Source organism: Bison bison, unplaced genomic scaffold (genome assembly GCF_000754665.1).
Source record: "Bison bison bison isolate TAMUID 2011002044 unplaced genomic scaffold, Bison_UMD1.0 scf7180017864270, whole genome shotgun sequence".
NCBI classification, from domain to species: Eukaryota; Metazoa; Chordata; class Mammalia; order Artiodactyla; family Bovidae; genus Bison; species Bison bison.
The window spans coordinates 1168892-1194294 of record NW_011494842.1 but is presented as its reverse complement, the minus strand read 5'-3'; the positions used below and the strand labels follow the sequence as shown (position 1 = coordinate 1194294).

At 39.3% G+C, this 25403-nt stretch overlaps 1 protein-coding gene across 1 annotated transcript in view; it reads left to right on the top strand.

Annotated features, from left to right (window-relative positions):
* ZNF451 (zinc finger protein 451) overlaps positions 1–25403 on the top strand; it is an 89192-nt gene that overhangs the window by 50323 nt on the left and 13466 nt on the right. The window contains exons 8-14 of the mRNA XM_010848704.1: positions 1867–2020; positions 2506–2653; positions 5033–6615; positions 8718–8861; positions 15710–15840; positions 16698–16884; positions 23551–23619. Of these exons, the coding sequence (XP_010847006.1) occupies positions 1867–2020; positions 2506–2653; positions 5033–6615; positions 8718–8861; positions 15710–15840; positions 16698–16884; positions 23551–23619 (2416 nt within the window). The remainder of the gene's footprint in view (positions 1–1866; positions 2021–2505; positions 2654–5032; positions 6616–8717; positions 8862–15709; positions 15841–16697; positions 16885–23550; positions 23620–25403) is intronic.

Sequence of the window (25403 nt, the reverse complement as noted above, 5' to 3'; positions counted from 1 at the left end):
GAGTTTGAGTAAGCTTTGGGAGTTGGTGATGAATAGGGAAGCCTGGCGTGCTGCAGTTCATGGGGTTGCAAAGAGTCAGACACAACTGAGCGACTAACTTAACTGATGGCAGTTTTAGTCCTAGTTTTTTTTTTTTTTTTTTTTAAGGAATCTTCATGCTGTTCTCCATAGTGGCTTTATCAATTTGCATTCCCACCAACAGGGTAAGAGGGTTCTATTTTCTTCACACCCTCTCCAGCATTTATTATTTGTAAAGTTTTGATGAACAGCCAAAGCAATCTTGAAAAAGAAGAATGGAGCTGGAGGAACCAATCTTTCTGCCTTCAAACTGTACTACAAAGCTGCAGTCATCAAGACAGTATGGTACTGGCACAAAAACAAATACAGGCCAATGGAGCAAGAGAGAAAGCCTGGAAATAAATCCACGCACCTATGGGCACCTTATCTTTGACAATGGAGAAAGGACAGGTGGTGCTGGGAGAACTTGTTAGCCACCTATAAAAGAATGAAACTGGAACACTTTCTCACACCATACACAAAATTAAACTCAAAATGGTTTAAAGATCTAAATATAAGGCCAGAATCTAGAAAACTTTTAGAGGAAAACATAGGCAGAATACTCTTTGACATAAATTATAGCAAGATCCTTGTGACCCACCTAGAATAATGGAAATAAAAACAAAAATAAAGAAATAGAGGAAGCTCTTAACCAGGTTTGGAAACCTGGACAAAAGGCATGCCCGTTTGACTATCAGAATTTTAAGGTGACCATATACAAAATTAATAGATAGGTGTTTGATGAAAAATATTTTAAAGATGGGAGGATGAGACAGGGTTAGTTTGATAACAAAGAATGAATACAGGTTGACCAGAGGGGAAAAAATAAAACCTGAGACTGGAATGGAGTAAGCAACACACAGAATTATATGAATGAAAGCTCATAGCACAAGTAGACAGGAAAGGCAAGTTAACACAGCACATGTCTATAAGACTGCAGACATGAAAATAAGGTCCATAAAAGCCTGTGCCAGACTCATTTAGTGCTAGGGAACCTGAATTGGTAGAATCTTTTGAGCAGCAATTACACAATATCTTTTAATTACCAAAAACTTTTAACCCAATAGGGCCACTCCTGATGAGGGAAAAGCAGTAAATATAATAAGGATATGTAGTCAACAATATATTTTTATAAATATATTTCCAAAATCATTGTAGTGGCAAAAAAAAAAGCCTGAAAATGAATAGTTGACTAAATCTTAGTAGATCCACACCATGAAGTAGTTTGTGATCATTACAAAGAATAAATTAGAGTGACACCAGCTGATTTTTAGGGATTTCTGTTAGGAATTATGGAATAAGAAAACTGAGAGGCAGAAGATCTGTAAGATAACAATATTTGATAAAACAATGGCAGTTCCCCTTGTATATTTATTTTTATGTATTTTTTATAAATGACAAACATGGAGAGATTTATGGAAGAATACATATTTGTAAACATAGGTTATATTGCAGAGTGGGCAAAGCAAAACATAAGAAAACATATGTGATATGAAAACATTTATGCATTTATATAATATTGCATATACATTTATAAAAAGAAAATGTCTAGAAAGCAAACATACTTTTATCTTTATTATCACAGAAAGATGGTAACAATTTGTTTTTAAGGAAAAAATTTAAAAATTCATATATGGGACCTTATTTATGATAAAACAATTCCACAGTTCACAGGGAAGAAAAGTTTTCATGTTAAAAGCTGATACAAAATATTCCAAATGTATAATAAATAGGGTATTTTGAAAGTTGACTTAAGAAACTGAATATTGATTTTAGTTGTCTATAATATAGCTTTGCCTTATATTTTAGGAAGCTGCAGATGATGGACATAAAAACAACCTTCTTCCTCAGATTATTCAGTGTTTTGCGTGTCCAAATTGCTTCCTCCTTTTTAGCAGCAAGGATGAGTGTTTGAAGCATATGTCTGGAAAGAATCATTTCCATCAGAGTTTTAAACTGGGTGGTATGTTCATACTCTCTTCTGATGAAAATTATTAAACTCCTTTAACCTTTGCTGATTTACTGTACATCTCAGATAATTCTTGAGATAACTTATTTTCACATTAATTTTGAGAACCATGAAAGTGAAAGATGTTTATCTCAGTTTTTATTTTTCAAAAAAAAAGATTCTTAATATTTATCTGTACATAAGAGTAAGGTTTACTTTGAGGAATGAAGACAAACTTGGGAAGAAAACATTTATGTACAATGATGTTTTTGTATATCTGTTTTGTAAATCCCTGCATTTAAACTCAGATTTTAGTCTGAGCATGAGTTCAGCATCCATTGCATTTAATTGAAGCTAGAAAATGACTTTTCATAGATTTTTATCACATAAATAATTATCTTCTTTCACTTACTAACCGGATGTTATGAAAAGGCAGAGGGGAGGAAGGCCGGGTCACTCCACTCAAATCTTTGCAAGTTATAGTTCATTTTGTCTTTCAGATGACAAGGCAGTGGCACAGCCAATATCATTTCCATCTTTTGCAAAGAAACTTTTGATCTCTCTGTGCAAAGATGTTCCATTTCAAGTTAAGTGTGTGGCCTGCCACCAGACCCTGCGTTCCCATATGGAGCTTACTGCCCATTTCAGGTTTGTACTGGTCCTGCCCAAAAGGCTCTTCACCAGCAGGGGGATTCAACAAATAGTTTTATATTCTGTGTTTCTCTCCTTTAAAATGAGAATGGCTATTTGCCTGGACATTACCCAAATTTACCAAACCCAACTGTATCACTTAGTAGATACAAACTTTTAATGCATTTTAAAGAAATGAGGGGGAGACCTAAGAGAGCATCAGATGCAAAGTACAGTCTTTGAATTATGAATCCAACAAAGCAAATGTAAAAAACTTCATGAAGTGACATGAATAAGAGGAGAAGTGTGAGAAAAGTGGATTCATTGATACTGCTGTAAATGTAAAACAAACTGACAGTTCCAAGTTTCATGTGGGTTGCTGAGGGTTGTGCCTGTGGGAGGAGAGGGTTAAGATAGAATGTTGGCTTTGATTCAGCTAGCATGGAAAGTATGACAAATGTGTGAAAAAATGCATGTCAATCAAAGGCCAAATTGATCAAATAATCGAGTGTGATATTTTTGTCTTTACAATGAAAATTATCAAGCAATATACAAAAGTAATGAATACAGTAAGCCCATTAGGTGTATTAATGGGCTGTCACCAGGCTTCAGTAGTTGTCACTACATGACACTTTCATCCCTGGAAATTCTTACTTTTGCAGCAAATCTTGTCATTATATCTGTAAATACTCCAGGATATACCTATGGATGATAAGAGCTCTTTTTTTTTTTTTTAAGAAAAATAACTGTAATACCATGATACCTAAAAAACTAGTTTTTTAATATCATCAAATATCTGATCAGTTATCAAATTTTCCCTGGTCACTTCCTGAAGCTTTTTACATTTGGTTTGTTGGATTCATAATTCAAAGACTGTACTTTGCATCTGATGCTCTCTTAGGTCTCCCCCCTCCTTATTTCTTTAACATGCATTAAAAGTTTATATCTACTAAGTGATACAATTGGGTTTGTTTACTTAGAACAGTTGTTTTCACAAACTTTCAAGTAAAATACATTCTCAAAAAAACAGGCAGCTGAGTATAATTATTCTGTATAAACTCGGTGTAATTACTGATGTTAACAGTCCTAGTTCTGACTTGTATTTCTTGAGTTCATGCATTCAAATCCTCATTCTGCCAGGATTTTTATTCTTAATTATTTCATGGAAAATTTCACTGTATGCACGTCAACAGACTAGTATAGTGAACCCTATTTATCCATCTCCCAACTTTGATAATGCTCAACACCACCATTCTTATACATCTTTATGCGCCTTACCATGCTTAATGATTGTTTATAGTTCTTTGTTTCTGACATATCGTTTCAATTTATTGACGTATACAAATCTTAACCTTTATGATTTTTTTCATGTGTTGTTCATACCTAGCCCTCTGCCCCCTTAACCTTTATGATTTGTAGACTGGATACAGCTGTCAACCCATCCTTCCCTTCCTGGTCATCTCCCACCGTCTCATCCCCAGGCAGTCTGTTCGGATATTTTTTCTACCTTACATTGATATATCTTCTCTAGATCTTTATGTAAATGGAATCATGTATAGTATGTACTCTTTTGTATTTGTCATAGCATCTGTACAATTCATCCATATTGTTTAGTTCATTGTTCTTTTTTATTTTTGAATAATATAGCACAATTTGCTTATTCATTCTCATGTTGATGGACCTTTGGATTTTTTTCAGTTTTTAGCTATTGTGAATAAAGCTATTACATACATCTTATACAAATCATTTTATAGATATATGTCTTCATTTCTCTTGGATAAATATCTAGGATTGGAATTGCTAGATCAAAGAGTAGATGTGTATTTAATTTTATAAGTCTCTTCTCGACATTCTCTCAGTGTGTACTGGTGCATGTTTCTACCAGCCAGGTGAGAGAGTTGCAGTTTCTCTACATCCTTGCCAAGGTTTGCTGTTACCAGTCTTGTTTCATTTTAGTTGTTCTTTTGAGAGTCTCATTGTGGTTTTAATCTGGATTTCCCTGATGAACAGTGATGTTGGACACTTTTTAGTGTAAAAGCAACCACGAGCATGGCATGTTCCTGACCTAAAATCAGTCCATTCTTAAAGAACAGGTACCAGGTTGTTGAGAATGTCACTGTCGTGTTCCTCTGTACCATAGAGAAGTTAGTTACCTGCTTGTCTCATAACATTCCTATCAGTGCATTTTACATTGTTTCTACTTTTCTAAAATTTGTCTGGATTAAACAAAATGTAGGTAATGTTCAGGTAGATAGGATATTATTATATCATCTGCCTCTTTGTTGAAAAACAATCTTTAGTGCTTATGTACACATGTTTACTTAATAATTACTACAATAAAAAGCAGAGATACTGCATTTAGAAATACTTACAAGTTTATCTTTTTATCCAATTTAGAGTTCGTTGTCGAAATGCCGGTCCTGTAGCTCTAGCTGAGAAGAGCATTGCTCAGGTGGCAGAGAAATTCCTCCTGAGAGGTTACTGTCCACACTGCAACCATGTCTTTGTGGATGAAACCAGTACCTGGAATCACAAGCAGAATTTAGGACACAAAGTCCGAGTCATTAACTCAATGGAAGAATCAATTTTACTTTATTGCCACAGCAATGAAGGGAACAAACCTCTTTCTGACCTGCACCTGTTGCAAGATGGGTCAAAATTTTCATCACTGAAAAGAAATATGTCCTCTCAAGAATCTAGCTCACAGGATTGCAGCACTGTTCCAAAAAAGAAGATGAATTTAGGAGTTAAAAGCCTTGGGGGTGTGGTTTGTTTTCAGAAGGAAAGGTCACTTGTTAAAACCTGGTTTTGTGAATGCCATCAACGCTTCCCGAGTGAAGATGCAGTAGAAAAGCATGTTTTCTCAGCAAACACAATGTGTTACAAGTGTGTGGTCTGTGGGAAGGTGTGTGAAGATTTGGGAGTCATCCGTTTACACATGAGCCGCATTCACGGAGGGGCACATTTAAATAACTTTCTTTTCTGGTGTCGGACATGTAAAAAGGAATTGAGGAGGAAAGAGGCTATAATGGCCCATGTGACTGAGTTTCACAGTGGACACAGGTATTTTTATGAGACGGATGAGGTGGCAGGTGACACTTCGCCATCATCCTCTACCGCGCTGGTGAGTGATCTGACTGCTGAGAATCCTTCTTCAGCTCTTACTATTGTTGATCACTCCCCAGCAAACCGTCCTCCGAGGGGTAAATGGCAATGCCGAATTTGTGAAGATATGTTTGACTCCCAAGAATGCGTAAAGCAACACTGCATGTCTTTAACAAGTCACCAGTTTCACAGGTACAGCTGCACCCATTGCAAAAAGACTTTTCACAAGATGGAAACACTACAACGACATTGCCAAGATGAGCACAACAGTGAGGTAAAGATGAAGTACTTCTGCGGGCTTTGCGATCTGAGTTTTAATGTGGAAGATGCATTTTTGACTCATTATAAGGAGCACCACAGCACAGACTATGTATTTGTGTCAGAAAAAACGGAACCTTCCATTAAAACGGAGAGTGATTTTCCAGTAATAGAGACGGGTAATCTGCTGACCTGTGGCTGCCGCGAGAGCTACCTCTGCAAAGTCAACAGGCGGGAGGACCACGGCCGCTGTCTGCAGACCCTGCTGGGCCAGGGCCGCCTGTGGTTCCGCTGTGGCGTTTGCTCAGCCACAACTCAGAGCCTCGGTGACCTGCACACGCACGTGCGCCAGGCGCACGCGGACCTGGAGACCCCGCCGCGGGGCCTCATCAAGTGCGGCACGTGCACCAAGGCCTTCCAGGACCCCGAGAGCGCGCAGCAGCACTTCCACACGAAGCACTGCTCGCTGCGGGGACCGGTGGGGGCCCGCCTTTCGGCCGAGCCCAAGAGCCCACCACCCGCCCGGGCAGAGAGAAAGCCCAGACAGACCGCAGACGGGCTGCAGACTGCAGAACCGGACAGAGCCGCTGAGATGGAGCTGAGCGGCCAGAGCGCAGGTACGGCAGGTAACCAGCCCTGACGCGGGGCATCCCACGTGCTGGTGATTGATAGGCGCGGGCCAGGGGCAGCTGCCCGGGGTTGGGTGAGATGGGGTAATCGTTTCTGCAGCGGGTACAGAGATCCGTGTTCCTGCTGCTTCGTGCAACTACCCTCTTAACCTGAGGGGACAAAGAATACCTGTTACACTAATAGATATTTTAGATAACGTTTTATTTTCTTTTCCAAAGGACTTGGGAATTTTGAAAGATAAGGAAAATGGATGGTTTTCTGAAAGTCAGATTTGAAAGTACACTGCCCATTACTATCATTTAGACTAAAATTCAGTAGAAGATAAGTCAGTGATTTCTTTTTGTTTCTATTTTGGCCTTATTCTCTGAGAAATCTTAAAGATCACTTGAGAATATATTTTCCTTATTCCTTTTTGGAAGCAAAGCTTTTACTTAGAGTTAAAATAGCAATTAGAAATTGAGTTGTTAAGTGGAAACAAGAAACCAGGCAGAATACTGAATTCAGAGTATGGATTACTCTAGACTTGACTTCTACAATAAGATTGAAGAACTCTACAAGAGTGCAAGTTTTTATTTTGTTTAGAAGTATGATTGTTTCCTTTTGAGTATAACTTTAATTATATATTCTTTTAAATAAAAATTGACTGTAAATTATGCAGTGTAGAGTGGAAAAATGAGGATATGTAAAAGTTTCGGCTAATAAAATATTGTTATGAACTACTGAATTTTTAGACTTGCTCTGTAGCACAGGTAGCTCTTGCCATCACCATTAGCCATGTGTTTTATGTTGATTAAATGATGTACTCCAGCCCCATTCAACTCTTCTTCTAACAGTGGAACCATGGCCATACTGTTTTATGTTCTGTTCTTTTCTTTTTGGGGAATTTGTGTTGGTTTATGTTTGACAGGAGGTCATTGTCATATCTAAATCTAAATTACTGAGTATTTTAAGAAAGGAGATAAGAAAATGGTTTAGAAATGAGAAAGAATGGCCGGCTCTTTCTGAGTCAGTCTTTATTAGGTGGAATAGAAGCTGTGAAGAAAGCTGAGTGCGGAAGAATTGATGCTTTTGAACTGTGGTGTTGGAGAAGACTCTTGAGAGTCCCTTGGACTGCAAGGAGATCCAACCAGTCCATTCTAAAGGAGATCAGCCCTGGGATTTCTTTGGAAGGAATGATGCCAAAGCTGAAACTGCAGTACTTTGGCCACCTCATGTGAAGAGTTGACTCATTGGAAAAGACTCTGATGCTGGGAGGGATTAGGGGCAGGAGGAGAAGGGACGACAGAGGATGAGATGGCTGGATGGCATCACCGACTCGATGGACATGAGTTTGAGTGAACTCTGGGAGATGGTGATGGACAGGGAGGCCTGGTGTGCTGTGGTTCATGGGGTCACAGAGAGTCGAACACGACTGAGCTACTGAACTGAACTGAGAAGCTGTCTGTTTTAAAAAGAGTTTAAACATTCAGGGTCTTCATTGCTACCGCTGGAAACTCTTAAGGCCCTGTCAAAGTGAAGAGGTGTGACAGGAGGGAAGAGGAGGGAGAACAAGAGTTGGAGAGGGTCAGAGCGGAGAGGCCCTGGGAGAGCGGAGAAGAGGTGTCTTTGCGGGAGGCGCCCAGGAGCAGCGTGTGGGCTGTCTCACGTCTGCACTCCAGGGCGTAGCATGGAGCCAGAGGCATGCCGATGGATCAGTCCAGGTTAGGAAAAGAACGGACTCCTGGTAGCAAGAAAGTTCTTAGCAAGTAACCTCTAAAGTTTATTTTGATGAATGGTGCGAGTTTTAGTTACTTAGCCTTAAAGCCTGGTCTTCTAGATCTTCCAATACACTAATTAAAAAAAAAAAAAATTCCCTTTATAAATGACTTTTAAAGAAAGCCAGGATCAGTGGCACATATTTGTAGAAAGGACAATCATTTCTGAAATATTCAAAATATTTTTATCTGATATAAATATACTGTGTCATTTGGATTTCACAACATGGCTTAGATAGAAGTAAAAACACATGCAAGATTAATGTTAAGTTGACAAGTTGAAAAGTTTTTAGCTAATTCTTCTCAAATTCCTGTCGATGTTTCTTTTTTCTCAGATGAAGAGGTTGTTGAGCTCCCAGACTTGGATTACCTGAGAACTATGACTCACATAGTCTTTGTTGACTTCGATAACTGGTCCAACTTTTTTGGTCACCTACCAGGGCATCTTAACCAAGGAACATTTATTTGGGGCTTTCAAGGTATGGCAATAAGAAAAACACTTGAGGCTACCTCTCCCACTCCCTACACACACCTTAGAATATGTTTTGCTTTAAAAGGACTCTTCTTGAACCTTCCTGAGTAGGAGATAGAAACAAAATTGAAATGTTGTCACCTTGCATTATAGTTACAGTGCTAGAATATTTTTCTCCTTGCATTTCTCTGTGATGGGTGTTAGCTCTTTTTGATGGACCCACAGTTTATAAATCTGTAGTTACAGATTGAAAGAGCCTTTTTATTCAATACCTACAGTATGCCAGGTACTGGTTTGTTTGTTTTTTTAAAGAAAAATAGTCGCTCAGTCATGTCTGATTCTTTGTGACCCAATGGACTGTAACCAGTCAGGCTCCTCTGTCTGGAATTCTCCAGGTAAGAATACTGGAGTGGGTAGCCATTTCCCTTCTTCGGGGGATTTTCCTGACCCAGGGATTGAACCTGGGTCTCCTGCAATGCAGGTGAATTCGTTACCACCTGAAACCACCAGGGGAGCCCATGCTTACTGATTATTATAATTTTCTCCCTTTAAATATAAGGAATTAGGCTGAGAAGTTTATTTTTTTTTTGCAAAGTATAAAAATAATAGAGTTAGCTTTTGAGCTTGGACCTTGTAGCTACAGAATTACTGTGTTTTCTCCATAACTGCCTCTTCAGTTCTTCCTTACTGCTTATAAATGTGCATCTTTGTATGAATCTCCCATTCAGGTACTAACCAGGCTCAGCTTCTGAGATGACATGAGATTGGGTGCATTCAGGTTGGTTTGGCCATACACTGAATGTCTTTATAAGCCATTGACCAAACCTGAGAGAGAGACTTCTCTTTGATTAACTGAGATTTAGTACAGTGAGCCTCTTGCGTATAGGCACACCCAGTAGATACTGCAGTTTCAATTCCAGACCACTGCAAGTCACACGAATTTTTTGGTTTCTCTATGCATATAAAAGTCATGTTTACACTATTACTGTAGTCTGTTAAGTGGGCAAGAACATTATGTCTTAAAATATGTCTTAATTGAAAGACATCTTATTGCTATAAAATGCTAAGTATTACCTTAGCCTTCAGTGAGTCATAATCTTTCAGCTGGCGGGGGTGGTATCTTGCCTCCATGTTGATGGCTATTGACTGATCTGGGTGGTGGTTGCTGAAGGTTGGGACGACTGTGGCAATTTCTTAAAATCAAGTTTGCTGCATTGACTGACTCTTCCTTTCATGAATGATTTCTTTGTAGTCTGCAGTGCTGTGTGATAGCGTTTTACCCACAGTAGAACTTCTTTCAAAAGTGGAATCGATCCTCTCAAACCCTGCTGCTGCTTTATCAACTAAATTTATGTGATATTTAAAATCCTTACTTGTCATTTCGACAGTCATCACAGCATCTTCACTAGGGTAGATTCATTCTCAAAAAACCAGTTTCCTTGCTCATCATCCATTAAAGGTTTATCTTGAGATTGCAGCAGTTCAGTCACATCTTCAGACTCTACTTCTGATTCTGGTTCTCTTGCTCTTTGCACCACATCTGCAGTTCCCTTTTCTACTGAGTTCTTGAACCCCTCAGAGTCATCCATGAGAGTTGGAATCAACTTTTTCCAAATTCCTGTTGCTGTTGGTATTTTGACCTCTTCACATCTTCCCCAATCACGAGTTTTTTTTTTAAACTTTAAATTTTTTATTTTGTGTTGGTGTATAGCCCATTATAATGTTGTGGTAGTTTCAGGTGAACAGCAAAGGGACTCAGCCATACATATACATGTATCCATTCTCCCCCGAGACCTCCTCCCTCCTGGCTGGCGCACACATTGAGCAGTGTTCCACGTGCTATACGGTAGTTCCTGTTGGTTATCATTTTAAATAGCAGTTTGTACACGGCCTTCCCAAAGTCCCTAACTATCCCTTTCCCCTGGCAACCGTAAGTTTTCTAACTCTATGAGCCTCTGTCTGTTTTGTAAGTAAGTTCATTTGTATTATTTCTTTTTCGATTCCACACGTAAGGGATTCATACAACATTTCTCCTTCTCTGTCTGGCAGACTTCACTCATATGACATTCTCTAGGTCCATCCATGTTGCTGCGAATGGCATTCTTTCACTCTCTTTAATGGCTGAGTAATACACCATCGTATATATGTACCACATCTTGTTTATCTGTTCCTCTGTTGATTGCTTTCCTGTCTTGCCTATTGTAAACAGTGCTGCAGTGAGTGAAGGACAGGGGTGCGTGTCTCCTTTCGGATCGTGTTTTTCTCCAGCTGTATGCCCAGGAGTGGGATTGCAGGGTCATATGGTAGCTCTGTTCAGTGTTTTCAGGAACCTCCGTACTGTTCTCCATACTGGCTGTACCAGGTTACATTGCAGCCAAGAGTATAACAGGGTTGCCTTTTCACCACACTCTTTCCAGCAGTTGTTGCTTGTGGGTTTTTTGAAGATAACTGTTCTGACTGGTGTGACAGGATACCTCATTGTAGTTTTCATTTGCATTTCTCTAATTCTTAGAGATACTGAAATCTGTTCATAGGTGTATCTGTATGTCCTCATTGGAGAAATGTATGTTCAGGTCTCTGCCCATTTTTTGAGTGGGTTATTTGTTTTGATGCTGTTAAGTGTCATAAAATGTAAATTTTGGAGACTAATCCCTATCAGTCACATCATTTGCAAATATTTTCTCCCATTCTGTGAGTTGTCTTTCATTTTGTTTATTGTTTCCTTTGCTGTGCAAAAGTTTTTGAGTTTAAGTAGGTCCCATTTATTTATTTTTGTTTGTATTTCATTATTCTGGGAGATGGATGAAAAAAGATGCTGCTGTAATTTATGTTAGAGCATGTTCTGCCTGTGTTTTCCTCTAAGAGTTTATATAGTCTTGTCTCACATTAAGATCTTTAATCCATTTTGAGCTTATTTTTGCGTATGGAATTAAGGAATGAGTTAACTTAATTTTTTTACATGTCGCTGTTCAGTTTTCCCAGCACCATTTGTTGAAGAGACTGTCTTGCCACCATTGTGTAAACTCACCTACTTTGTCATGGATTAGCTGGCCATAACTGGTTGGGCTTATGTCTGGGTTTTCTGTCCTGTTCCGTTGATCTATATTTCTGTATTTATGCCACGACCATACTGCTTTGATAACTGTAACTGCATTGTTGCTCAGTTGCTCAGTCACGTCCAACTCTTTGCAACCCCACGGACTGCAGCACACCAGGTTTTCCTGTCCTTCAGTATCTCTCAGAGCTTGCTCAAACTCATGTCTGTTGAGTTGGTGATGTCACCCAACCATCTCATCCTCTGTCGTCCCCTTCTCCCCACCCCCCCCCAATCTTTCCCAGCATCAGGGGCTTTTCGAATGAGTTGACACTTTGCATCAGATGCCCAAGATGGCCAAAGTATTGGAGCTTCAGCTTCAGCATCAGTCCTTCCAATGAATATTTAGGGTTGATTTCCTTTGCATTGACTGGTTCAATCTCCTGATTGTCCAGGGGACTCTCAGGAGTCTTCTCCAGCACCACAATTAGAAAGCATCAATACTTTGGCGCTTGGCCTTCTTTGTGGCCCAACTGTCAGATCCGTACATGACTATTGCAAAAAACCATAGCTTTGACTAGACGGACCTTTGCCAGCAGAGTGATGTCACTGTTTTTTAATATGCTGTCTAGGTTTGTCATAGCTTTTCTTCCAAGGAGCAAGTGTGTTTTAATTTCATGGCTGCAGTCACCAGTGTTCACGGTGATTTTGGAGCCTAAGAAAAAGAATCTGTCACAGTTTCCATTACTTCCCTGTCTGTCTGCCATGAAGTGATAGGACTGGATGCTATGATCTTAGTTTTCTGTATGCTGGGTTTTAAGCCGGCTTTTTTCACTCTCCTCTCACCCTCATCAAGGGTCTCTCTAGTTCCTTTTCACTTTTTGCCATTAGGCTGGTATCATCTGCATATCTGAGGTTGTTGGTATTTCTCCCTGTGATCTTTATTCCAGCTTGTCATCAGTTTGCATGATATACTCTGCATATGTTAAATAAGCAGGGTGACAATATATAGCCTTGATGTACTCCTTTGCCAATTTGGAACCAGTCTGTTGTTCCATGTCCAGCTCTTAACTGTTGCTTCTTTACCTACATACACATTTCTCAAGAGGCAGGTCAGGTGGTCTGGTATTCCCAGCTCTTGAAGAATTTTCTGCAGTGTGTTGTGATCCACACAGTCAAAGGCTTTGGCATAGTCAATAAAGCAGAAAAAGATGTTTTTCTGGAACTGTCTTGGGTTTTCAGTGATCCAGTGGATGTTGGCAATTTCATCTCTGGTTCCTGTACTTTTTCTAAATCCAGCTTGAACATCTGGAAGTTCACGGTTCATGTACTGTTCCTGGCTTGGAGAATTTTGAGCATTACTTTACTAGCGTGTGAGATGAGTGCAATTGTGCGGTAGTTTGAACATTCTTTAGCATTGCCTTCCTTTGGGATTGGAATGAAAACTGACCTTTTCCAGTCCTGTGGCCACTGCTGAGTTTTCCAAATTTGCTGACATATTGAGTGCAGCACTTTCACAGCATCATCTTTTAGGATTTGAAATAGCTCAATGGGAATTCCATCACCTCCACCAGCTTTGTTTATAGTGATGCTTCCTAAGGCCCACTTGACTTCACATTCCATGATGTCTGGCTCTAGGTGAGTGATCACACTGTTGTGATTATCTGGGTCATGGAGATCTTTTTTGTATACTTCTTCTGTGTATTCTTGCCACCTCTTCTTAATATCTTCTGCTTCTGGTAGGTCCATACCATTTCTGTCCTTTATTGAGCCCATCTTTGCATGAAATGTTCCCTTCCTATCTCTAATTTTCTTGAAGACATCTCTAGACTTGCCCACTCTATTGTTTTCCTCAATTTCTTTGCATTGATCACCGAGGAAGGCTTTCTTATCTCTCCTTGCTATTCTTTGGAACTCGGTGTTCAAATGGGTATAGCTTTCCTTTTCTCCTTTGCCTTTAGGTTCTCTTCTTTTCACAGCTATTTGTAAGGCCTCCTCAGACAACCCTTTTGCCTTTTTGCATTTCTTTTCCTTGGGGATGATCTTGATCCCTGCCTCCTGTTTGTACAGGAGGTCATGAACCACCATCCATAGTTCTTCAGGCACTCTACCTGTCATATCTAATCCACTGAATCTATTTGTCACTTCCACTGTATAATTGTAAGGGATTTGATTTAGGTCATACCTGAATGGTCTAGTGGTTTCCCCTACTTTCTTCCGTTTAAGTCTGAATTTGACAATAAGGAGTTCATGCTCTAAGCCACAGTCAGCTCCTGGTCTTGTTTTTGCTGACCATATAGAATTTCTCTGTCTATGGCTGCAAAGAATATAATCAATCTGATTTTGGTATTGACCACCTGGTGATGTCCATGTGTAGAGTCTTCTCTTATGTTGTTGGGAGAGGGTTTTTGCTATGACCAGTGCGTTCTCTTGGCAAAACTGTATTAGCCTTTGCCCTGCTTCATTCAGTACTCCCAAGGCCAAATTTGTGTGTTACTCCAGGTGTTTCTTGACTTCCTACTTTTGCATTCTAGTCCCTTATAATGAAGAGGACATGTGTTTTTGGTGTTAGTTCTAGAATGTCTTGTAGGTCTTCATAGAACCGTTCAACTTCAGCTTCTTCAGCATTACTGGTTGGGGCATAGATTTTAATTACTGTGATATTGAATAGTTTGCCTTGGAAACGAACAGAGATCATTCTGTCATTTTTGAAATTGCATCTAAGTACTGCATTTTGGTCTCTTTTATTGTGTGGCTTCTCCATTTCTCTAAGGGATTCTTGCCCACAGCAGTAGATATAATGGTCATCATACGATGGTCATCTAGCTACAGGCCTGCCTTTAAGCCTGTCTTGTCTTTGGACATTCCTTTCTCACTGAGCTTAATCACTGCTAGCTTTTGGTTTAATTTGAGAAATGTGAGACTCTTCATTTCACTAGAACACTTAGAGGCCATTGTGGGGTTATTAATTGGCCTACTTTCAATATTGTGTCTCAGGGTGTAGGATGCCCAAAAGGGCAGAAAGGCAGTGAAGGCAAGTCGGTGGAGCGATGAGAATGCACAGAACACGTGTTAGTTAAGTTTGCTGTCTTGTATGGCATGGTTTGTGGTGCACCCAAGCAGTTACAATGGTAACATCAGTGATCACCATCATAACAATGATGGAAAAGTGTGAAATGTCATGAATATCATCAAAATGTGACAGAAAGTTAGCAAATGCTGTTTGATAAATGACATTGATAAGCCCACTCAAGGCAAAGTTGTCACAGACTTTTATTAGTAATAAAAAAAACAACAGTATTAAAGCACAGTGCAATGAAATACGGTGCATTTGCCACGTTTGATAGGAAACCGTATACAAAGAAGAGGAGTAGGACTTAAGATAGAAACCCACTGACCTGGATAAGGCTTTTAGTAAGTCCAGCTTTCCTGATTGACCACTTTTTAACTTCAGTGAGCAGCCTTAACGTACTCGTAAAAAATCCACTAATGCATACATTCATGTAGAACACCACCAAAGAATTTCACACACATTACTGTGATTCTGCTTAATGTCCCTGTGAGTCTTCCGCTTACTAGTCAGGTTTGGGGCAGGTGTCTACTTTCCTGAGGTTTCAGCAGCACTCTGGTGATCCCTGTGCTGGAACTGCCTGTTCTGCCTTCTACTCTGGTACTTTCTTTCTAGAAACATTTTTTTCCTAGTATTTGTTTTTCCTTATGGAATTTTCAGTTGTGTCTGCTCTTCTGTTCTGGCTTCTTCTATTTGACTCCGTTTATGCCTGTTGTAAATAACAGTGTTGTTATTATTCTAAATACGACAGGGGGAAACACCAACTGGAAGCCCCCGGCCCACTGTAAGGTCTACAACTACCTGAACCGCATCGGCTGCTTCTTCCTGCATCCTCGCTGCAGCAAGAGAAAAGATGCTGCTGATTTCGCCATATGTATGCACGTGAGTCATTGCTTTATTCAGAATCTGCTGTGAATCTAGGACCCTTTTGATTAATTCTCCCACTTAAATCGTAATGACACTGTAGATTCCTTTTCAGTGCTGTGTCTTTTGTGTAAAACCTTTTGCATCAAGTTCTACTTAAGACCGTTGGGAGCAGGAATGCGGGGATGCAGAACGCAGTACTGCTTCATCCCCAGTTCTAGCCAGCCCTCGGCTATGCACAGTAGAACCTTAACTGTTTCTAGAATAAATGATCAGGAGGTGTCACTCCTGACGCATGAGGCGCTTCCACATTTAACATCTGAAATGAGCATGCCCCGTGATAGTCACTGTTGGCCCAGGTGGAATCTGCATTTGCTTCTGTCTCGGCTAGTCGCCTGGAGAAATGACCCACCTGAGACCCAGCTTAAATTAAATTTTCTGCTTAAGCTTTTCTGTGTCACACTGATAACATGAATTTACTCTGTAGATTTGTTGACTGCTGCTTATATTTTAAACCACAAGATAATTTCTTTTTCCATCTAGCCAGTTTTAAGGTTGAGCTTGCTTGCCTTACTGTTACTTTGCTTACTTTAGCCCTGTTACTACTGTTCCACCTTTATATGGGGGCCTCCTCTTTTTTTCTTTCTGTCTTAGTGGCACATTAAACAGTTTATCTTAAAATTGGCAGCACTTTACATTTTTAAAATACGGTATTAATATATTTTATTTGTGAATGAGATCTTTATATCATACTTTAATGGGAGCAAGGGGACATGTGAAATATACCTTTCTAGGTAGGCGTTCATTCTGAAACAGCTGTAACTTGATTGGAAGCACAGATGCTGATTTGACGTGTGCCGTTTGTTCCAACTTAGGCTGGCCGTCTAGATGAACAGCTGCCCAAGCAGATTCCTTTCACCATCCTCTCAGGAGATCAAGGTTTTCTGGAGCTAGAGAATCAGTTTAAGAAGACTCAGAGGCCAGCACATATACTCAACCCTCACCACTTGGAGGGAGATATGATGTGTGCCTTGTTAAATAGCATATCTGACACCACCAAAGGTATGCAGCTGCAGCCTCGGGGCAAACCGCCCAAAAGGAGGAGACTTCACTGCTGAGAGAAGCCAATAAACTGCTGTCCACTCTGCCCTGCCGCCTGCTTACTAAACTGCCACGCGCTCATGCTTTTGTTGTGTTTCATTCCTTGTCTGCTTTCATTTTGAGTGTGTTAGAAGGAGAATGAATTCGTGATTTTCTGGAGCCCTTTTTCGTCTGAAGGATAAAATTTATATTCGTATATTTAATGGTTTGAAATATGCTATTAGAGTTTTGTAAAGCTCAGAATCTGGATCTTCATTTTGTTTTGGAAATTCTAAATTTATCTTCAGTTTTTCAGAAAGCAAAGTGCTTGTAGGAGAAACCAGAAAGCAGTAAATATGGCAGTACCAAAAAAAAAAGAGCATTTAGGAGGTGGACAGTAATAGAACGAAGCCCTGAGCGATTTTATGACCTTGAAGGACTAGGAGCCTCTGTCCTGCACTCTCTCTGCCTTTCTGAGATTGTTCAGTGAATGGGCATGCTGGGGGCCAGTTTAACTAACCAATATTTAGGAAAGGGTATAATTCTAGGGACCCAGATGGGTATTTTTTGTTTTTGTTTTTTTAATTTCTGAAGTAAATGTGGGTAGGAGAGAATAAAAGAATAGTTTTTAAATATCCTAATAAGTTGCAGCCATGAAAAGAGTTTAAAGATACTGATGACTGACTTCAGTGAGAAACTGACTACTTCTTGGAATGTTTATTATTTGCCTTTACATTTCCCAAGTATGCCCTCCTCCTTGCTAATTTCTTCATTTCATATATGTAGAGCCGCATTTTGATTGAAGATCTGTTGTGAAGAACTTTGCTCTGGTCACTCATTGCAATGGATAAATTCAAAGTTAGGAGCCATTGAGCTGCTGGCACACTCGTGCTCTTTAAAGGAAAGTCAACTCTGTTTTGCTTATTTATGTCATATTGTAGTACTGAATTTTATCTTCCTGTTCTATAGTTTTTGTTTTCATTCACTTGCTTTTTCTGTTTGTGGCTTTTTTTTTTTCTTTTCTTTCTTTTTAAAAAAATGTTAATATTTTTATTGGAGTATAGTTGATTTACAGTGTTGTGTTAGTTTCAGGTGTACAGCCAAGTGAGTCAGTTGTACATATACCTGTAAATCCTCTTTTGTAGATTCTTTTCCCGTACAGGGCGTTACTGAGTACTGAGTAGAATTCCCTGTGTCCGTGGCTTGTTTTAACCACTTTTTCTTCCATTCTTTTATCATCCCTTCCCCGATCCTTAAAAACATCTATGCAATAATCTCATAAAATATTTAATTTTCACCTTTGCCACCTAGGCCAACCCCCTTGTCTTCCTCCTGCTGCTCTTGGGAGCATTGCTTTGGTATTGAGAGCTGTTATGATTTTGCCTTTCTTTCAACTTTATTTGGAGTGAAAGCTGCATATAAATAGGTCTGCATGGGTATGTTAGGGTTAGAGGTAAGGTGTAGGTTATTGTTATATACTGAAGTTCTTTTATGAATATTTCTTATACTCTACATATTTTTAAAATCATTTATTCATAGTCAGTGCTCGTTTGAACTTACTGCTCTTTGGGGGCACATGTGTACTTTATTTTGAATTTTTGTGATAAATAAACAGAGGCGATGCAGTGTATAAAGAAGGCCATGGGCATTTGTTCAAATGCTAAGGTAGCTGCTTCCTAGCAGTGTGATTTCAGGTAAAGATATTCAACTTTTTGTGAGTCTCACTTTCATATCTATAAGTCTGTAAGAATTAGTGACATGTATAGTGTCTAGAGTCCAACTCTTTGCACCCCCGTGGACTGTATAGTCCATTGAGTTCTCCAGGCCAGAATACTGGAGTGGGTAGTCTTTCCCTTCTCCAGCAGATCCTCCCAACCCAGGGATCGAACCCAGGTCTCCTGCATTGCAGGCGGATTCTTACCAGCTGAGCTACAAGGGAAGCCCAAGAATACTGGAGTGGGTAGCCTATACCTTCTCCAGCAGATCTTCCCAATCCAGGAGTTGAACCAGAGTCTCCTGCATTGCAGGCGGATTCTTTACCAGCTGAGCTATAAGGGAAGCCCAGAAAGCACATAGGTGCTCAGTAAATAGTAGGTATTATTAATTATTAATACCATAAAAAGGAAACATGATTCCCAGCGACTATATATATATTTTTTAGATTTTCTCTCTACTGTTTTCTTTTTTTAATTGAACCAAAATATACATGCTTTTGGGCTTCCCTGATGACTCAGATGGTAAAGAACCCAACTGCAGTGTAGGAGACCCAGGTTTGATCCCTGGGTTGGGAAGATACCCTGGAGAAGGGAATGGTTACCCACTCTAGTATTCTTGCCTGGAGAATTCCATGGACAGAGGAGCCTGGGGGGCTACAGTCTGTGGGGTTGCAGAATTGGACACGACTGAGCAGCTAACACTTTCACATGTAAGATTTACCATGTTAACCATTCTGAAATGTCCAGTTGCGAGGTGTGTTTGTGTGAAGTCACTCAGTCACGTCCGACTCTTTGTGACCCCATGGACTGTAGCCTGCCAGGCTCCTCTGTTCATGGGATTTTTCAGGCAAAAATACTGGAATGAGTTTCCATTTCCTTCTCCACGGGATCGTCCCAACCCAGGAATCGAACCCAGATCTTCATTGAAGGCAGATTCTTTACCACTGAGCCACCTGGGAAACCTGTTGTATGGTGTTAACTGCATTCACATTGCTGTGTGGCCATCACCACCATCCATCCCCAGAACTCCTTTCGTCTTGACAACTGAAACCCCATGCCCATTAAACAGTAACTCCCCACTGTCCTTCCCCCAGCCCGTGGGGAGCCAGCATTCTGTCTCCTGTCTATGAATGTGACTACCCTGAGTGTGTCCTGTAAGTGAAATCATGCAGCCTTTCTGTTTTTGTGACTGGCTTATTATTTCACTGAGAAAAACGTTTCCTCAGGTTTTACCCATGTTATAGCCTGTGTCGAAGGGTCCTTTTTAAGGCTGAGTAGTGCTCCGTTGTATGTCTGTGCCCCCTTTTGCTATCTGTTTACCCATTGGTGGTCACTTGGTGTGTGTTCATGCTTTAGCTGTTGTGAGTCATGTTGCTGTAAGCATGGGGGCAGGCGTCTCTTCCAGACCCTCCGTTAGTTTCTGTGAGTATATGCCCAGAAGTGTGGTTGCTAGGTAACATGGTAACTCTATTCTAATTTTTTGAGAAACCTCCATATTATTTTCCACATGGACTATAATATTTTACATTCCCACCAATAGGTCATGAGGCTTCAGTTTCTCTACATCCTTGCCAACAATTGTTATTTTCTGATTTTTGTTTTTGATGATAACCATCCTCATGGGTACACAGTGGTATCTCATTTTGGTCTTCATTTCCATTTTCCAAATAAGCATCTTTTCATGTGCTATAGCCAATGCATTTTAAAAGTAATGAAAATTATTAAAATTAAGTGGCCAAACAATAAACTTTATAACTGATTAGAAAATCAAAGACCAGTGATTTTTGTGGGTAACTTTATTCCTTCACCTTTCCTAACAAATGGCCTTAAGAATAATAAGAGTTTTTGGTAAGAAATGGTATTTAATATGCATTAGAACTGAGAAGCATTTCTCAGTGCACAGACCTCGTGGTCGGTGTGCACCCTGCACTCTCACAGGGACGGAATATTACTGTGGGTACTGTTTGGGGTAAATCAGTTACTCTCTGTAGCAGGATGAGGCTTTAAGTTAAGATTAAGATTTGAATGTGTCATGGTTTCTGCCCTGTAAACTCAGTCTCCTGTGCATCAGGGCTCCAGCAGCAGCACTTTGATAACAGTATATGCATATCCCTGTGGAGACATGTAACGATACTAACCTGTCCTGAGTTGACACCCATGGCCTCCTTATCCTTCTATTAGTTCTATTTTATATTGTACTGATTGTCACTTTTTAAAAGTTTACCAAGATACATGGATGCTTTCTAGTGATCCTGGTCAGAGGAGCCTGGTAGGCTTTTTCTTTTTTTAAACCTTTCACATCTTATTCACAAATATGTGTTCATTCTAACTCAGGCCTCATATTTCAAAGATGCAGACATCACTTGTCACTTCAGTGTTGTTTTAAAGAAGAAAAAGGGAACTAATCTTTTTATTGAGGACCTACTGTATGCCGGCTGCCATGCTAGGTGTTTTTTGTATTTGTAGTGTTGAAGATGTTTATAACATTCAAAGAACTTCTTCCACGTGTTATTTACTCCTCCTTGCAGCACTGTGAGGTGGGATATGTTAGGTCTCCCCCTTTTGTACATGACAGAACAGAGGCCCAGAAATGTTGAAATAGCTGCCTAGGGCCAGACAGCCATCATCTGCGGAGACAGGTTTTCACTGATGCGAAGCCCCAGTTTTATGTTAGAGACTCTAGTGTGCGTTGTTGGCTCTTACCACGTCCTTGAAGAATGAAGATGAGAGATGCTGTGCTACAGTCTAATGACTTTGCAGAGCATGTGTAGATACCAACTATGAGTGCTTAAAAAAATAACAGGAAGATGCTTTTTCTTTTTGTAGAAGATAAAAAGATTTGATTGTGCATTCTGGTCCTTTAAAAAGTAAGCTGATTGTCAAACATATCCAACTTGTCATTGTGAGTTCCCCAGGATCTTTTGTAAGTCAACTAGGAAGCCCTGTTTTCTTTCTTTTGACTGTAGAATTGCAGTCACCGTTTGTGAGGGCTGCTTGAGTCAAAGGAACCATGTCAGCAGCATTTTTATTTGCACTGTGTGATGTTGCTCCTGGTTGTCACGCTCTTTGTAAGATAAAATAACTGCTACTTGTTTTTATATAAGCTCTTAAAGATCTGTTTGTGTAAAGAACTTGACATTATCTTATAGGTTAGTTCAAGAATATTGATTTGCTTTATGTAAGATTTTCTCTTTAAAAACAGTTTTGTGTATTCAGGTGTTTATAGTTCTTCAGTAATTAAACATCTTCCTTTGAATTTTATATAAAGTTTGAACTTTCCTAGAATATTTTTTCTTCAGTAATACAAGGGTGAACTAGAGTATAGGCTGTTATGAATTACTGAATTTAAATTGAAAACAGACTTTAGTAAAGTCTGTTTACTGTTTAAAGACTTTACTTTAGTTAAGTCTCTTTAAAGCATAGTATGTTTCAAGATGGTTTTTGTTGAATCTGAACACGGTCCGTGGCCACCTGGTTTATGACCCTGGGACTTTGTTGTATTTTTTTGGTTTGTGTCTTCATTTTGAAATGAGTGGGATGGAGGTTGGTACCAATTACACAGGTTTCTAAAGCCATCTTAAAAACTGAGCAATGAGTTTACCCTGCTGTGAAGGTGTAGGTGGCTGAAGCAGTGGCGTGCCCTGTTGAATAGGCATTATGTGAATTAGCTGTTAAGTCTAATTCTGAGCTTCTGTCTGCCTCTTTCCATATGGTACAGTTAATTCTATGCAAGGTACTGAAGACAGAAAAAATTTTTCATGATTTTCTCTGTTGTATGGGTGGTGCTGATTGAGGCAAAAGAAACCTTTAAAAATGTTTACAACCTAGTGTCAAACTCATAGCCCTATGTAGCCCAGGACTACATAGGCCTTCACTGCAGTGATGGGTTATTTAGACCAGTTACAACACACTGCTTTTGACTGGCCTTGACTTTGAATTATAATAATGGAAAGCTTGGGCATTTTCTTTGTTCCTGATGTTTGAAGAATTAATTTTTCTGTTCTTCAAATTGTAAATATAATGTTTTATTTCACTAAGACATAGCTTGAAATATTTGAAGTAGTAAGTGTATATAACATATTGTAGAAAAAAAACATTGTTTTTGCTGGAACAGCAAAAGATGACATAACAAATTTTTGCACTAAAGGAATGTAAGAGTTATACAGTGGTTTCTATTTGTAGACTATGGTAAATTGATTAATTTTTAAATGTATATTTTAGGATTTTACATGTTTCCATATATATATGTCCATATGATTTGTATTCAGTTATTTAAACCCTGATTCAGTCACTCTGATAGAAATTGATTTAAATGTAGTGAAAGTGAAAGCCAGGTCCCTGATGGTACCATGTTCATGTTTTAAGTGGCTGTCATTCATTATTTTAAAGCCTTAGGTCTCTCATTAGTAAGCATAAAAGACATCAACTGAGTTTGTGGCATGCAGAGGCATTATTAATAATAAACCTATCTCTGTAGAGATGAATGCTTATGATTTTCAAACTACAGGAGAATTTTTTCTGTCGCCACTAAGAAATCTTTTAAAGATGATTTAATGCAAATGAAACTTTGGAGTTTATTTGCTGGATCCAAATAAATTAGCTTTTTAAAATTCACAGTTTTTAAAAAAATGCTGGAACTTATTTCCTAAACATACAAAAAAACCTTTTCAAATAATCTTTTGAATATAGAGCTAAAAGTGAATTACCTATTTCATTCATTTTTATTTTTTCTTGATTTATGTAGTAGTATTTGGTAATCATTTTTAAAAAAAAACTAGGGAAAGATGTGTAATACTAACGGATTGTAATTAGTAAGCTTGGGTATGGGAGGAGTGGAGGAGTCATTGAAAGTCATACCATTTTAGAGTACGTAAATTAATGGCACAGTAACTTTTTCAGAAGTACATTTGCGTTTATTGATTCTTCCTTACAGAATGTGACAGTGATGATAACCTGGGTATAAAAAGTGCTTCAGTGGGAGAAGAATTCAGATCCGCAGAAGGTAACCTACTGGAGTTAACCCTTCACCTACTTGATTCTATGTTTTATAATTTCTTCCTCTCTTTCTTCATCCCCCTCCTCGCACTGTGTCTTGTTTGGTTTTTTTTTTTTTTTTTTTGCTGTCCTGTGAGTTTATTGTGGTCTGTTTTACATCATTGTGTGTGTCAATTGCTTAGTCGTGTCTGACTCTTTGCGACCCCATGGACTATAGCCCACCAGGCTCCTTTGTCCATGGGATTCTCCAGGCAAGAGTACTGGAGTGGGTTGCCATTGTTTGGTTTTTTAAAGCTGTTCTTTCATGTAAAGGATAGTTTGCATTTCCTTGTGTAAGATAATTTAGGGACTAGAATGAATGAGGTTTTACCGGAGCCTGTCCACACTCTTGTGTAAGTATGGTCTGTGCTGTTGCTTTCTCACCACAAGAGCATTAGTTGTGACACAAATGGTATACATCCTGCCCCATCCCGCAACCAAACCTAAAATAATTATTTTTTGACCCTTTGCAGAAAAAGGTTGCTGTCCAGGGGCTAAGAAAGGATTTTGGTTTCCTAATTTTTATTTAAATAGTATTAAATTAAAAATATTAAAAGTTATGCAGTGAAACTATGAAAGCAAGCACTTATATCTGAGTATTACAAGATTTTTTCTATAAATTAGGTATGTTTCCCTTCATAGGTTTAAGAGAACTTTTTATATCACTTCACATCAAATCATTTACCAGCTGCCACTGTTTGGTTGTGATGTAAGTCCCAGCTTTTACTGTGGGTTTTCCGTAACAGATTGTGCTTTTTAATAATCCTGGGCAGGAAATGAAACAACAGGATTTTGGAAAATAAGCTTACTGAAAGTTGAAACTCTCATATTAGCATCTTTAACATTCAGGAACAATAGTAGGAGTCTTTTTTTTTTTTTTTTAATTTTTTGGCCACGCCACACAGCATGTGGGATCCTAGTTCCTCAACCAGGGATGGAACCCATGCCCTCTGCTGTGGAAGCATGGAGTCTTAACCACTGGACCCCCAGGGAATTGCCACAGTAGGAGTCTTAATATACGTTCCAATGTGGTGGTTGGTGGAGACTTGAGAGTGGAATGTATACTTAGGGAAGGAGGCGTGGCAAAACGGGCACAGGGAATGGCCCGCTGCTGCGCTTCTGTTTGCAGGCGCTGCTCTAGAGTACGATGGATCTGACTAGGAGCACACTGTGTGCTGTCTCGGGTAGGGAATTGAGTCTGGCAGTGCAATTGATTCTTTTCAGGGAAGATTCTATTCAGAGAAGACTGATCTTTCTTATAGTCAAAATTCATTAGTTAAACAAAATCGGCAGTAAGTCAACAGCTTAATTGGAAGCAAGTTTTCTGACCAGCTTGTTTTCCCAACATGGTCTTGCGAGGTCTGGCTCTGTGCTAAGCAGCCACATAATGACAGGTTAAACAGATGAAAGAACGTTTGTGAGTTTTAAACAGAAACTGCCAGCTAAGTTGTTTATGAAGTCCACGAAAAGAGAAATACCACTGAGCACCTAAGTACTTAAGACTTCGCAGTCTTCACTTACTACCCATGACTAATCCCATGGAAAATGCCAAACAAAATGATAACTTTTAAATAACCACACTTGAAAAACATCCACAGTCCTGTGGGCTCCTAGCTAACCCAGGAAATCTGAGATCTGTATCACTGAATATGTATCAGAATTTCTAGCATTTTGTATCTGTGTTACACTTTTTATGACTGGGAGATTTTGAGAGTTTTTACATTTTTATCATGTCTTAGTTTGGAAAAAGTA